The sequence below is a fragment of the Alternaria triticimaculans genome, assembly GCF_023758025.1.
Source record: "Alternaria triticimaculans strain BMP 0046 chromosome Unknown scaffold_41, whole genome shotgun sequence".
Lineage (NCBI taxonomy): Eukaryota > Fungi > Ascomycota > Dothideomycetes > Pleosporales > Pleosporaceae > Alternaria > Alternaria triticimaculans.
In genome coordinates this window covers 42233-55359 of record NW_026055998.1, presented here as the reverse complement: position 1 = coordinate 55359, position 13127 = coordinate 42233, and the positions used below count along the sequence as shown (strand labels likewise).

Genomic DNA, 13127 nt, shown 5'->3' with positions numbered 1-13127 from the left:
AAAAACAGATGAAGACATGTACAGTATTCAATGTTCTACAAAGAAGAGGAAAAGATGCAAAATGCGAAAAGACTAATTCTGTTCGATCAACGCACCACGAACACGCGTGTTGTACACGTTGTTGCACTTGGTGCTCGCGTCTGCCGCGGAGATCTCGCCCTTCTCTCCAGCGCAGTTACCGGTCGACTTTCTCTTACCCGCGTCGCAGAGCGCAACACCAGCAGCAGGAACGGAGCCCTTGAGGAGATCAGGCGACTCGATGATCGTAGCAGCCATACCGCCAACGAGATGGAAATCGATGTGGCAATGGAAGAACCACACGCCCGGGTTATCAGCCTTGAAGCGGATAACTGCGTAGCCGAAAGCCGGGACGACGAAACCATCGCGCTTGAGAGGTACGCGGGGAAGCGAACTCTCATCGCCGTTCCAGACTCCGAGACCCGTGGCGACGACTTGGAAGACGTGTCCGTGGAGATGCATGGGGTGGGGGTACATGTGCGGGTTGTGCATGACGATCTGGACGATTTCGCCGGACTTGATGACCCAGGGGTTGATGCCGGGGCCGTAGGTGGCGGGGTCCATGCTGCCGGTTGTCAAAGCGGTGTAGAGGGTAGGCACTTGAGGAGGAACCCAGGGCTGGGCGTTGAGAGGAGTACGGGTACCGACGCCCTCGAAGTAGGTCTGGTTGGTGGTGAACTCGATGTGGTTGTCAACGGGGCCCATAAGTCTCTGGCCATCAAGCGGCTTCATGGTGAAGTCGTTGAGGATGGTTTGTGGGGGCGGCGTCCACTCAGGCTCGAGGAAGATGCCGTCGATTGTATCGGAGATGCTGTCGATGATGTCGTCGATCTCGCCGAAGATGTCGTCGTAGACTACTTCTCCAATGACCGTTCGTTCCTCGGCTGAGGGAGCGCCGTTGGTCAACATGTCTGTCATCATCTGCGCAATCCAGTTGGAGGATCCCTTGGGGTCTTTCTTTCCTTGCACGATTACACCGTAACTCTGGCCGGCGCAAATGATGATCGTCTCTGCCTCCTGAGGCTGCGTTTGGACACCGTCAATCTCAACTACGCTCAGCGTATAGTTTGCGATGTGGAAGCGAGCGCATGCGACAGCGGCGGTGTTGACAATGCGAAGAAGGTACCTCTTGTTCTTAGCGATCTTGAGGTCAAAAGGCTTAGCGGCATCGTTGAAGAGGAAAGAGTCGGGCGAGTCGAAGTTGGCGTTTGTGTTGTCGGGGCTCATATAAGCCTCGATCATCTCGGGCATGGGGCGGTGGTACCTGGTTACTGTGAGCTCGCGCACGTGCAAAAGACTGAATTTCCTTACCAGTCGGACATTGAAAGATACACCTGCTTGTCGATGTTCAAGCTCGCCTCCCAAGCCCTGTCGTGCACAATCATCTTGCCACGCAGACCATCGGGATATTGGCCTTTCTCGTGTGCATGGTACCAATGCGTGCCAGCAGGGTTCGCGATAAAGGTGTAGGTGAATGACGATCCAGGTTGAATGGGGCACTGAGTTACTCCACTGGGACCGTCGTAGTTTTGTGTTCCCTTTTGCCATATGCCGTGGAAATGGAGAGCGGTGGTTTGATCCGGAAGGCTGTTGTGAACCGTCACCTGAACAGTATCACCTTCATCGCATTCTATGGTAGGAATCGGCCATTCTCCATTGATGCCAATAACCTGTCTCTCGAAGCCATCTGGTGCAGCCTACAGTGAGTCAGCGTTGTCGTTTGGTGTTAACAAGTAGAGTAGAGTACTCACAGTCACATAGCCAACCTCGAAGTCATAAGTGACAGTCTTTGCACAAGCTACTCCAGCGTACACCGCCAACAAGAGTGCCTGAGATAGACCCAACATGTTGCTCAACAAGTAACGAATGAAATATAAAGAGTGTATATCTGGCTGAAGAAGCAGCGCTCTCGACAGTTTAAGTATGAATGTATGCTTTTCATGGAAATGACTGACGTTGTTGGCCCGTTCGACTATGCTCTAATCGCTCCGATCAGATATGAACGCGTATTCAATATTTCGAAGCTCTCAACCCTTGCACGATGGGCCAAGATCAACGGCTTCGAACAGACCGCCCTTCCAGAAGGGGTAGAATGCGCCTGCGTGCCAGCACCCGATACGCGCAAAAGAACCATGTTGCACAGATGCAACAAGGGTCCGGCCGTCTCCATGCGAGTAGCGGGCTGCAACGCGGGAATGGTTTGATCGTTTTGATCATTGTGGAGGTATAAAGCTTGACGATACCGAGGCCAGCTATTGGCTCACATGGGGTGTTCGCACGATCAAGAAAACCCACATGCACATGCAAGGAGCGACAGATGCCAATGGGAACCCCGTCCGAAACGCTGTCTCGCGTGCTGGGCTGGAAAAGAATGGAAGACACAAGTGGCGTGTATCTCAATGCTTCTATGATGGCTTGCCTATACTCGGAACAGGTTAGCGTGGTGCGGTTGAGGCAAAAAACGATGGTGATCTTTCGGAAACTTTGGTATACCTTGTACCGACAGTCGGACATGTGTGGGAGAGCCGACGTGGTACAGCATGTCCCATGCAGACGCCATGCGAAGGTAAAATTGCAGTGTTTAGTATGCGACGTGTGCTCTTGTTCGCTCTAGCAAGACAATGTCCTTTTCCACAGTCTGCCATCATGTGCGTAAATGAGATCGAGACTGACGAATACTCGGGCTGCTCGGTGTCGACATTGGAGATTCTGACAGACACCAGGTGTTATTGCAAAGAGTGCATGCTGCGACGTCCACTTGTGCCGCTCATCCCGTGGTCGTGGTACCAGACGTCTTATATCCGGAACTAAAGCTGTGCAATCCTGCGCAGCAATTGCTGCAATCCGTGTACTGCCGTTAGAGCCTTGTAGACACAAGTAGGTGGAAAGCCAGGCATGCAGATTCATCTTGCGAATTCCCTAGCGTATGCCAGTCCTGCGCCTGCAATTTATTAATCGGAGGGTACTTGTTTACCAGTAATGCCCTTCAGGTGTCGCATTCCTTTCACCTTCCATTGATGCGACTGTCACTCGCATGTCGCGGAGGGAGACATTGTGACATGTGACGTGATAGCGCGATGGAAAGCCTATCCCGACGTCGTCTCCGGGTAGCTGGACCTCAAGCTGACAGAATTGATGATGCAGACATCACGTTGACTTCGACTCGCTGGAGGATGCTCTTCGCGCAGCATCGACGCTGAATCCGGACCAGTACTTTCCCGTGGCTTCTTTGTTGAGACGCTGGAACCTTCGATCCCTTCGTGCGCGTAAGTGTCAATCGCGATCTTTCGGTGTCGCGCGTGACGGTGAGCGAGGGCTGCAAAAAAGAGCTGGGATGCGAGACCTAGATACGCACGGCTGCTCCAGATTGTCGGAGATGCGGATGCCGAAGCGCCGGGCGGGTTCTCGTGTTCCATCGCTGAGGCCGCGTCCACGGTCCACCGCAACACCTTCATCAAGTGCATCACGATTCGTCCGATACATTGTTGAGAGCTGGTTATTCGATTTCAGTATCGCGTGCGCCGTGGTTTCTGAACGGCCCTCTACTTCCCTCGTGGTTACTGACGGCGGCGGCAAGCACGGCGCTGCTCGAGCATGAATTCCTACGCTTGTCGCTTCTAGATGCTACTGAGCATAAAGGGGTAGAGACGATGGGGCTCACAGTTCATCGCGCGTAAGAGGACGACTCCTCAAGCGCATGTATCATGGCTGTGCAAAGCTTGTTCGTTGTGAATGAGAACGAGCAAACGAGGAGGAACCGTCCATCGACCGAAGACCGAGTAACCGGGACGATGAAGTGCCAAGCCCTATAAAACACGAGGAACCAACTGGGTACCGCTAAAGAATCAATCCCTTATTGACTGATAATTCGTCGGACTCCTTGGTCGCTTGACAACTCACCGTTTCTCTGCGGTGCGGTGGCCTAAAGTTCCTCCGCAGACTGCGTCAAAACGTCAGCATGGCGCTGGCGGTATGCCTCTGAGGCCCACAAAGCTGGGCGGAACAACAATCGAATCCACAGGAATATTGCTATCGCAGCCTTTATCACTCGGGCTGTCGCAACTGGCGCATCATTTACTGTATGCTTGGCATACTCGGTGTTGTCTTTCGCGGCTATCGTGTCGCGCGAACCTGTGTCTAACATACTTGACTGGCCCAAACCACCACATCACCTACGTAGATGATCGGAGGATGTGGATGAGGATGCGGATACACGCAAACACATCCGGTGAAGTATGTTCCATCACCGACATCTGCTCAGCCCATAGCCCATGACGCACCCAATCATACCCACTTTCGGAAGTCTTGGCTACCGAAGCGATGCCGCTAAACCTATCCCGGGGCAATCCGCGAAACAATGATGACTTAGAACGTGGCTTGCAAGAGAAGGCCTCCTGCATAGGCTTGTCAGATTTCGCATCCTTGGCTATTCTAGGACTAGCAAACGGGTCGTTAAGATACGCGTAGCCCGCACTGCCTCAGGCTGGGGCTATACTTGCGCCATGTATGGATTCGGTGCATCGTGCGAAACACCATCTTACATGTATCTCCGACTGTTGGCTATAAGGTAGCGGATCACCCGTCGTTTTACAGATCATCATCACATACCACCGCACCTACCTCCATTTTCCCCAGAGATCACTTATCTCGATCGCTTTCGGAGTATTCCACCCCTATCGCAACGACCCTCCAGCTTCCAAGAACCCTTGACGATGCCCGAACAAGTAGCTGTCCCTCAGTGGTGCGTGGAAGTTGGCCCCGAATGTCCCGTAGAGGGTACACTATACGGCTACTACCCCAGTATCGAAGCCAATGCGTTCTTCGCGGCTTTCTTCGGCCTCTGCCTGGTTATCAACCTGGGGCTGGGTATTCGATACAAGACGTGGACCTACATGGTAAGTTATTCCTCGACTCGGCGGGACGCATCTAACACCCAATAGATTGCTCTCTGTCTAGGCTGCTTGGGCGAGCTTGTCGGATACATCGGACGCATCCTCCTGTACAACAACCCTTACGACGAGACCGGCTTCCAGATGCAGATCTGCTGCTTGATCATCTCCCCCGCCTTCGTTTCGGCTGGAATATACGTCACGCTCAAGCACATCGTCATTAACTTCGGACAATCGTGGTCACGCTTGTCGCCGGTGTGGTACACGCGCATCTTCATCACTGGCGACATCTTCTCGCTCGTTCTCCAGGGTGCCGGCGGTGGCATTGCTGCTACAGCAGATAGCGGCTCGGATTTGCAGGATCTCGGAACAAATCTCATGGTGGCCGGTGTCGTCCTCCAGGTCGTCGTTCTGTCCATCTTCGGCGCCCTTCTCGTCGAGTACACCATCCGCACCTACCACCGCCGCGACCAACTCTCTTCTGGAGCAATGACGCTCTTCCGCAAGACATCGTTCCGATGCTTCATCTTCGCCATCATAGTCGGCTTCTTGGGTATCTACATTCGATGCATCTACCGTATCCCGGAACTCACCGATGGCTGGGGTAGCGAGCTCATGCGCGACGAGACTGACTTTATCATCTTGGAAGGTGCCATGATCGTCATGAGTGTGCTGGTGCTTACCGTATTCCATCCTGGGTACTGCTTCCCGGCGCTTGGTAACACGATTGGCAAGAACAGGGCGAGTCGGGGCAAGAGTATGGACACCACATCGTCGGATAACGATATGGTATTGGGTCGGGTTTAGGTACCCCGAGTGTCTAGATTACGGGTTTGCGCCTATAATGGGCCATGGCATAGCGCTTTCTTTTGTCAGTTTAGGACCTTAGACACGGAGATATAGAGTGAAGGATATACCGAGGGAATTACCTATGTCAAGGAAGGAGTCCAGGAGCTTATGAGGCGTACTCGCCCGTTGCTAGTATCGCAATTCATCTTACATAATACCTCATCGCGGATTCATATTCTCAACACTTATTCTCGCGTACAAAGTTCGTTACGAAGTTCACTGCCTAGACCCCGCAGATGGGCCCTGCCCAGCCTGACCAGGAAGCATACTCCCTAGCTGAAGCACAGCTGAATAATTAGTACCTGGACTTCAAATGCAGCTGTCGCTTGCGACAGATTGGCGGGCGGCGCCGGAGGCCGAGATTTCGGCGGAGGGCGAACCGAGGTGGATCCAAGATGAGGCTACCTTGGTGTGGGTATGCGATTTGCGAAATCCATGGCCCTTGGAGGTCTGGCTCGTACCATTTTAGTAAAAGTGTTTCGGCATGTGTACTCCGTTGGCGAATCGGCGAGGCTGGCAGTATCATCGTTGCTCGCATGTTCACACTTCTTCGTTTTTGAAGCCGTGGCTGAGGAAACTCGTTACGAGAATCACGTGTTGAAGGATTCGGATTTTGCTCTCGTGAGATTCGGTGCTTTCATGCAACGGCAGTTGATAGAGGGAAAGTTTGTCGACATATAGTTAGCAAAGCCATGCGCATAACACATCAGTCGCCCTATTTTCGAGTCGCTGACTATTGACTGGAAAAAATGAGGCGGTTCGGCCTTAAACTCCGGACCTTGTAAAGCAAGCAAAAGAGGACGCACGAATGTCGCAGTGCTACAGGCACCCGTTCCCGTTGATGGTGTTGCGATCTTCGTGCAATACCACGACAACCAACGCATGTCGATTCCACCCAACTTGCCGATGCATGTAGCCAGTAGCATCCGTCGGACATTTTTTGCAACGCGATGTGGTCTAGGCTCCGGATTTGCCATCGTGGCACCTCGAAGTAATCCTGGAGTTCAGTCTGCCCAGTGACGTCAATCACGCATGTTGTATTTGAACCTCGTCCGCCAACTCTTCCGAGGCGCATTGCGATTTTGCCTTTCTTTTCAATGTACGGTCGGCGACATGAAGAGCCCACCAGGCAGGGCCGGTGGCGACGCTGCTCTACCGACCTGACTGCCGCGCCCGTTGGCGTATATGCATGGTATGCCTACTAAGGTCAAGAGAAGGTTGTTTGGGAGACGCTGTGGATGGCACGACGTCACACCTCGATGCGAGATATTTCTCGGCTGCAATGGACCAGTCTAGCAGTCAGCACGACCACGCACCGCCACCTCCACTCCACCACACCTGTCGCTGCACGCCGTCCAATCATGACCAGTCTTCACCCACACCTCAGGCGGTCGTTTGAGGCTCTTGAAGGGTTGGGGAGCCTGGAACCCCGTTGAATGCTAGCGAGCAAATACATCTGGACCCGAACCGCCGCACGTGTGCCGCCGAAGCTAGCCAATCTATCCGTCTGGAACGTAGCCTCGGTTTCCACCCTCATGCACTTTTCTCCCTCGCCTCTTTTTCATAGTAACAGATTTCGATGTCTTATTCTGGACCGGTCTTTACAGCACGTGAGATGGTGCGCCATAGCGTCTCATTGGTCAGGAGAGCATTCCCGGACGAAGCTTGCTGTCGGCCTTTTGTACCGAGCTTTCGATCAAATTCGATCTTGGTCGCAAATGCGATCTGTTCAAATATTCCAAGGCGAGGAACCCGTGGCGTCCGCGACCGGTTTATCTGTGCAACAGGAAGTGGCGAACCGCTGCAGATGTGTACAGGTTGGAGAAGCGCAACTCCAGAGCGCGAGGCGAGCCCAACAACACGGCCTGCTGAACACGCTCACGCATCCGACATTGCCTAGGCTCCACCGGCTCCACAAGCGACTTTGGCATCTCTGAGCACCGGGAATCTCGCCCACTACATCGACATTCACGGTATGGATCACTCGGAGCGATGGCAAAGCATTGCACCAGCCTCAGATGAGCCGGGGCAGCGACGCCCAACCTCAGACCGGCGGAAGAAGCGACAGGCTGTTGCCGTGGCGTGCGTGCAGTGCCGAAATGGGAAGGCCAAGGTACGTAGGACCGAGTTACACGCAATAGCAATGCCCTGGACCATCCCAAGGTATTTCGCTCAGCTATCAGGCACTATGCCATGCTACAGCCCTGCGAGGCACTGAAGGATACTTCCCAGTACTCAAGGCCCATGCATCCCTGATTTGCGCTCTTCTATAGGTACTCACATCATGTGACACTACCTGTACGTAGGCCTTTTGCAGCTTTCATTGGCCCCGCGGACTGTGCTGATTGCTTATTCGCAGTGTGACGGCACCAGACCCCGATGCAATCGATGCAAGGAGAACGACTTATCATGTCAATACGACGTCGCCGAAGGTGTCTCGCGAGCCGAGCGGATGAAGATTATGAAGAGAGACAGCATGACTGGCGAGCTGGATGACCTGAAGCGCATCGTCACATCGCTACGCTCCGGGACCGACGACCAGGCCGCCGCTGTCCTCGCTCGATTAAGGCTCGGTGAAGCACCCGAAGAGGTCGCAAAGACCCTCCCAATGACAGTATCCCCGGCGATATCCGGCCAACCCCCCAGGTATGCATCACTCGACAGCTTCCTCTGGCTACAACAAGTTTATAACTCTGGTTCAGCTTACTGGGTCAGGAGTCCACGGACACCTCTGGAAGCGGTATGAGCCATGAATCGGCATTTGACACGAGTAAAGGCGCCTCACAGTTTCGAAAAGGCTCCAATATCTCCATGGCATCACCCACCAGCCAGAACAGAGGCTGGTCACCTTCAGCACCTTCATCAACGTTTGTGTCGGGTAAGGGAAAACAAGCAGCAACTGCAGATGGAGCGAACGAGCATCCCTTCCTAGTTCCGCTGTTTGATCGAGAGGACTATCTCCTAACAAGGGACGAGGCTGGGGAAGATAGTGAAGAGGAAGATAGGCTTCAGGAAAGCCAGATTGACCCACGACTTTTGCAGCAAGGAACGAGCTTCGACGGAGTTGGGAACGCCGCACCGTCGTCGAAACCATCTCGGAGCCAACGGCCCTCACCACACAGACAAAACACGATACGCTCGGCATACCCTACGCATCTCACTGGCCGACAACCCATCGTGAACACCATCAGGATACACCCAAACCTCAACCTCCGCAACCTCTTCGGCAACATGCCATTCTCCAGTAGCATCCGAAGTAACCACTACCCGGGCGACATTCAAGAGACGCAGATCACCAACCTGTTTCTACCCACATGGTCCATGTTACCCATCAACACAATACCGGACCCGGGCTCATTGAAACGCGCATTCCCTGGTATCTACGAACAAGCGACAACACTCATGAACATGGGCATACCCGCCGACCAAATCATCGAAACCCACCCCAACATCGCCGCACTCTGGGACGAAGACGTATACAACAACTCCGGCATACTCACCAAATGGGCAGTCGGCATGGTGCACGGCGTATACATGAAGGGTACATACTCACCGGGCCCCTTCCCCCCGAAAAAAAACACGTCATCGCTAACAAAACCCCCGCTAGGTAACACCTTCTCCTGTTTCGGCTCCATGTACCTCTTCTGGTACCTAATGCGCTGGATGATCTCGCCCAGCCCAGAAACTTACAACGCAATCCCCGAATGGTTCCGCCCCACGCCCAACCAACTCTTCATGCCCCACATCAACATCGTCGACTTCATCGTCTGGCCCGCCTTCCGCGAACTCGTTACCCAGATCCCTGCTATGCAGGAGCGCATGGAGTGGCTCATGGATATGAGTTTGAATATCCAGTGCGATTGGTCATTCGCGACGGACCAGGCGCTGTGTAGCAATGAAGAGACGGGCCAGGTGGATCTGTGCGACGCCGCGAGGGATGTGGTCAGGGAACTGGCGAGTTGGTCTCTGGGACCGAGTTTCAGGGGGTATGTTAGTAATGCGGATAGTTATGTGAGGATTAGGACGGAGGGGTATTGAAGAAATTCGTGGTGTTGGACGGGAAAGATCGAGAGACCGATACGAATTACGTTATGCAGAAGGGTTGCGACGGGAGGGACGAATTTGCCCTGATCGCTAAGCACGGCACGCTGCGGGGCAGTTTTTTTTTTCGCGATCGAAGTGTGCCGCGGAGATGTCCGCGGAGATGAAATGTTGTAGTGGGACGGGCCGGAACCTTGGCAACCCGAAGGGCGAATGGGGCGGACCACTTGTTGTTGTTACTAGCGAAGCATATTACACGGAGTTGCGCTTAGTTCGATGGTCTTGCTGAATGAGAAGCTTATGGGGCGACCCGACGACGATATACGGAGCACGATAGACGAAGAATTCGAGGAAATGGAGTGCACTCTGCTTTTAATTTGCTGGCTTCGGTGTGGTCGGGATGTGCTGCGTCTCTTGCGCTATATGCTGTGTCATGTATTCTGTGCTTGAATTCAGGACAGCTTACGTGAGAATGGAGGTGTATGACGTGCTCACTTACACGAAATTGTTACACAGGAACTCACTCGTATATTATCGCAACGCTCAAGTTCCAAATGAATGTAATGTATTGAGCATACCAGTATTCGTGACCATCGTGTCGCGTTCAGCGTCATGAAAACGTATCCGTCGTGAGCGAATGTATGCGCGTAGCACCACAAGCGAGTGTCGTGTCGTGAAAGCAAGGAAAGAAAAACAAGAAAGACAAGGCAATTTTCCACCACCGACCATTACCACCGCGATGAATGATAATTCATCGGCAGACCAAATCGCCACCCATTACCACACTAACCTCTGACCATTACCATCATGCTCGTACTCATCGTAGCAACCGTTTGGAAAACACACTGGTATGCCACAGGCGGCAAAACCCTGTACACAACTCTCTTCCAGTAGCTCTTACACAAACCCAGCATTATAGTCGTATCGTGATCATCGTATCATCAGTGTGGTACAACATCTCGGGGTCTCAGACGACCCAGGGGATGAGACCGTCGCGGTGGTACTTGATGCGGAGGTCCTATAGAGGTCAGTGTATGTCTCGTATTTCTTTCATACAGTTGAGACTTACCTTGTCCATCAACATGTCCTTGACGGCGTTGATCTGCTGCATGTCCAGCGTTGCGAGCTCCTTCTGAGCTGGCGCAACCATGTCCGGGTGGGTTCTACTAGCGACCTTGCGGTAGGCGAGGTTGATACCGATGGAGCTGATCCTCCAGTTCTGGATACCAAGCATGTTGTAGGCGAGCATGTTGACCGGGGGGAGAAGGTTGGCTAAGGAAGAAGCACGATCACGGCGAGGACGAAGAGCGCGTGTGGACAGTGGCGGAGGTGGGCCGACCGAGGCGGTGGGACCGAGGGGCGTGGAAGGAGGACCAAGTGGAGTCGTGGGAGGAGTCTCAATGTAGGGCTCGTAGTTCTCGGTGTTCTCCCAGAGAGGGTCGGCAGGCGAGAAACGAAACGGGGTGTCGGGAAGACGGGGAGACGGTGAGGGCGTTGAAGCAGTAGAGAAAGTCCTGTCGCCGAGCGGAGTGCGTAAGCTGTTGGTCTTGGACCGCTTGGGTGTCTGAATGGGCCTCGGGATGTCGTTGGCTGCCTGGGTGTCGACGAAGATGGTGAATTCAGGCTTGCGCTTCTTGCTTGGCTTTGTACTCGACTTCTTGGCAACGGGTGCGGAAATGACAGTGGGTCGAACCGTGAAAGGTGAACGAAGTGCGGAGACTTGAGAACGAGTACGAGGTAGCGGAGGTGCGAGGTTGCCGTTGTGGATGGGGTCTTGACCCTCGATAGAAGGAAGCGGTGTTGCCGCCGCGATCGCGAAGAAATAGTTGTTGACAGAGTCCGACATCTTGACAAGCTCACTGTAGAGCTATAAACCACTGAAGCTCCCATCAAAGCAAAACGCTGAACGCTAAACAGAACAGAACAGAACAGTAAAGAAAAGAGGGACTTACCTAGAAAACGTAGAACAGAACGGTTGACTCGTCGTCTCCGGAACAGAAGCAAGGGAGTGGCGGAAGAAAGGGAAGACGACTACGGGAACAGCGGCCTTTATAAAGAATGACAAGAAGCTGAACGGATATTTCGAAGCTGAATGAGAGTCGTAAAAAGAGAGTTTAATCGAAGGTGACCGCGAAGACGAATTTGAACAGGCAGGGTGGGCGCTCGGGCACCGGACCCGGGCTCCCGTGGTGAAGCCGACAAGACGCTTACAGAAGCTCACAACGCGTAAAAACGCGTAGAAGACGCGTATAGAATGTTTCAAAAGCGTTTGTATATCCCTTAAACGGACTTCAGCGCGTCAGAAACAGACGCAGATGACGTACTGATAATCTTGTTTGACTGAATGTTGTCTTGATCAGGGAGGGGTCGACAGCTTTGGATGACTCAACGGGTCAGCCGTGACCGTGATTGTGAGGAGGTGATCTCTTTCTTTGCGGCACAAGGGTCTCCTGATCAGCTGGATTGTGGGCTACTTTCTATTCCAGTTGTGTAGTACGTCCTCAGGACATGCTACCAAAAGTGAAAGAAAGCCCTCTGGCAGTCATTCCTCGACGAGCGCTTTTTCATGATTGAGGCATCCAGTATGATTGCCGACTCGACCGCGGTTTCTTGTCGGAGTAGGTGGAGTGTCGTTATGAATGAAATAGTCGTGATTGGCTCGGGATGTGTGGCTAGTCGCGAAGCAGAGGATAGCTACCAAGGTATGAGATTGCGAACTGTAGGCACACCCAACGGCCTTTAGATATTCGCAGCGAGTTTCCTAGCAAGAGTGTCCATAGCTCAGAGCCGGTCCGAGTAGGGTATGCGGTATACCAGATGTGATTCGACGTGTGATGTCCGGACGTTCAATGTAGAGTCGGCAGATCTGACTGCATGTGTGATGTCATGAAGACGATAGTCCAGCAGTACTAAAGAAATCGAGTCTGCGGAGACATGACTCGCGAATGTGTCCATGAAGATCGCTTCATGCAGCATGAAAGACTACGTTGGGTGTTAGCTGTGTTTGACTCTCGTCGATGTAGTTGAGAAAGCATGACCCAAAGGCTGAAACCTCCGAGAACCAGAGAGAAGATGTATGGAGAGGTTGATAATGCGCAGTGATCGGTAGATGGGGGAATGCTCGCGAGTAAAGGCCGTAGACGGTAGTCAGGCCCTTGGTTGTCTCTTACCATTACCTGTATTCTGGTTGACGTCAAGGATCGATGGCTTACTGTGACAGATCTTTTGCCCGGCAAACGCCAGTGAAGTTCGTACATAATAGCAACAGTGACAAGTGGCGATGGTCGGGCCTCGCATGTCACATCAAGCGTACCTTATAAAACCATCCAG

The 13127-nt window shown here is 53.1% G+C and overlaps 4 protein-coding genes across 4 annotated transcripts; 2 read left to right on the top strand and 2 right to left on the bottom strand.

Annotated features, from left to right (window-relative positions):
• Positions 1-72: 72 nt before the first annotated feature.
• On the bottom strand, positions 73-1865 carry J4E78_010869 (uncharacterized protein; the record flags this gene model as incomplete). The annotated part of the gene is made up of 3 exons (XM_049371445.1): positions 73-1282; positions 1330-1715; positions 1770-1865. 3 exons carry the CDS (start codon positions 1863-1865, stop codon positions 73-75), a joined length of 1692 nt encoding a protein of 563 aa, XP_049216821.1.
• Positions 1866-4730: 2865 nt separating this feature from the next.
• J4E78_010868 (uncharacterized protein) lies at positions 4731-5714 on the top strand (the record flags this gene model as incomplete). The annotated part of the gene is made up of 2 exons (XM_049371444.1): positions 4731-4913; positions 4959-5714. The coding sequence occupies 2 exons, from the start codon at positions 4731-4733 to the stop codon at positions 5712-5714; spliced, it is 939 nt and encodes a 312-aa protein (XP_049216820.1).
• Positions 5715-7731: 2017 nt separating this feature from the next.
• Positions 7732-9794, top strand: J4E78_010867 (uncharacterized protein; the record flags this gene model as incomplete). The annotated part of the gene is made up of 4 exons (XM_049371443.1): positions 7732-7869; positions 8116-8402; positions 8459-9297; positions 9364-9794. 4 exons carry the CDS (start codon positions 7732-7734, stop codon positions 9792-9794), a joined length of 1695 nt encoding a protein of 564 aa, XP_049216819.1.
• A 970-nt stretch (positions 9795-10764) lies between these two features.
• On the bottom strand, positions 10765-11643 carry J4E78_010866 (uncharacterized protein; the record flags this gene model as incomplete). The annotated part of the gene is made up of 2 exons (XM_049371442.1): positions 10765-10815; positions 10867-11643. 2 exons carry the CDS (start codon positions 11641-11643, stop codon positions 10765-10767), a joined length of 828 nt encoding a protein of 275 aa, XP_049216818.1.
• Positions 11644-13127: the final 1484 nt, after the last annotated feature.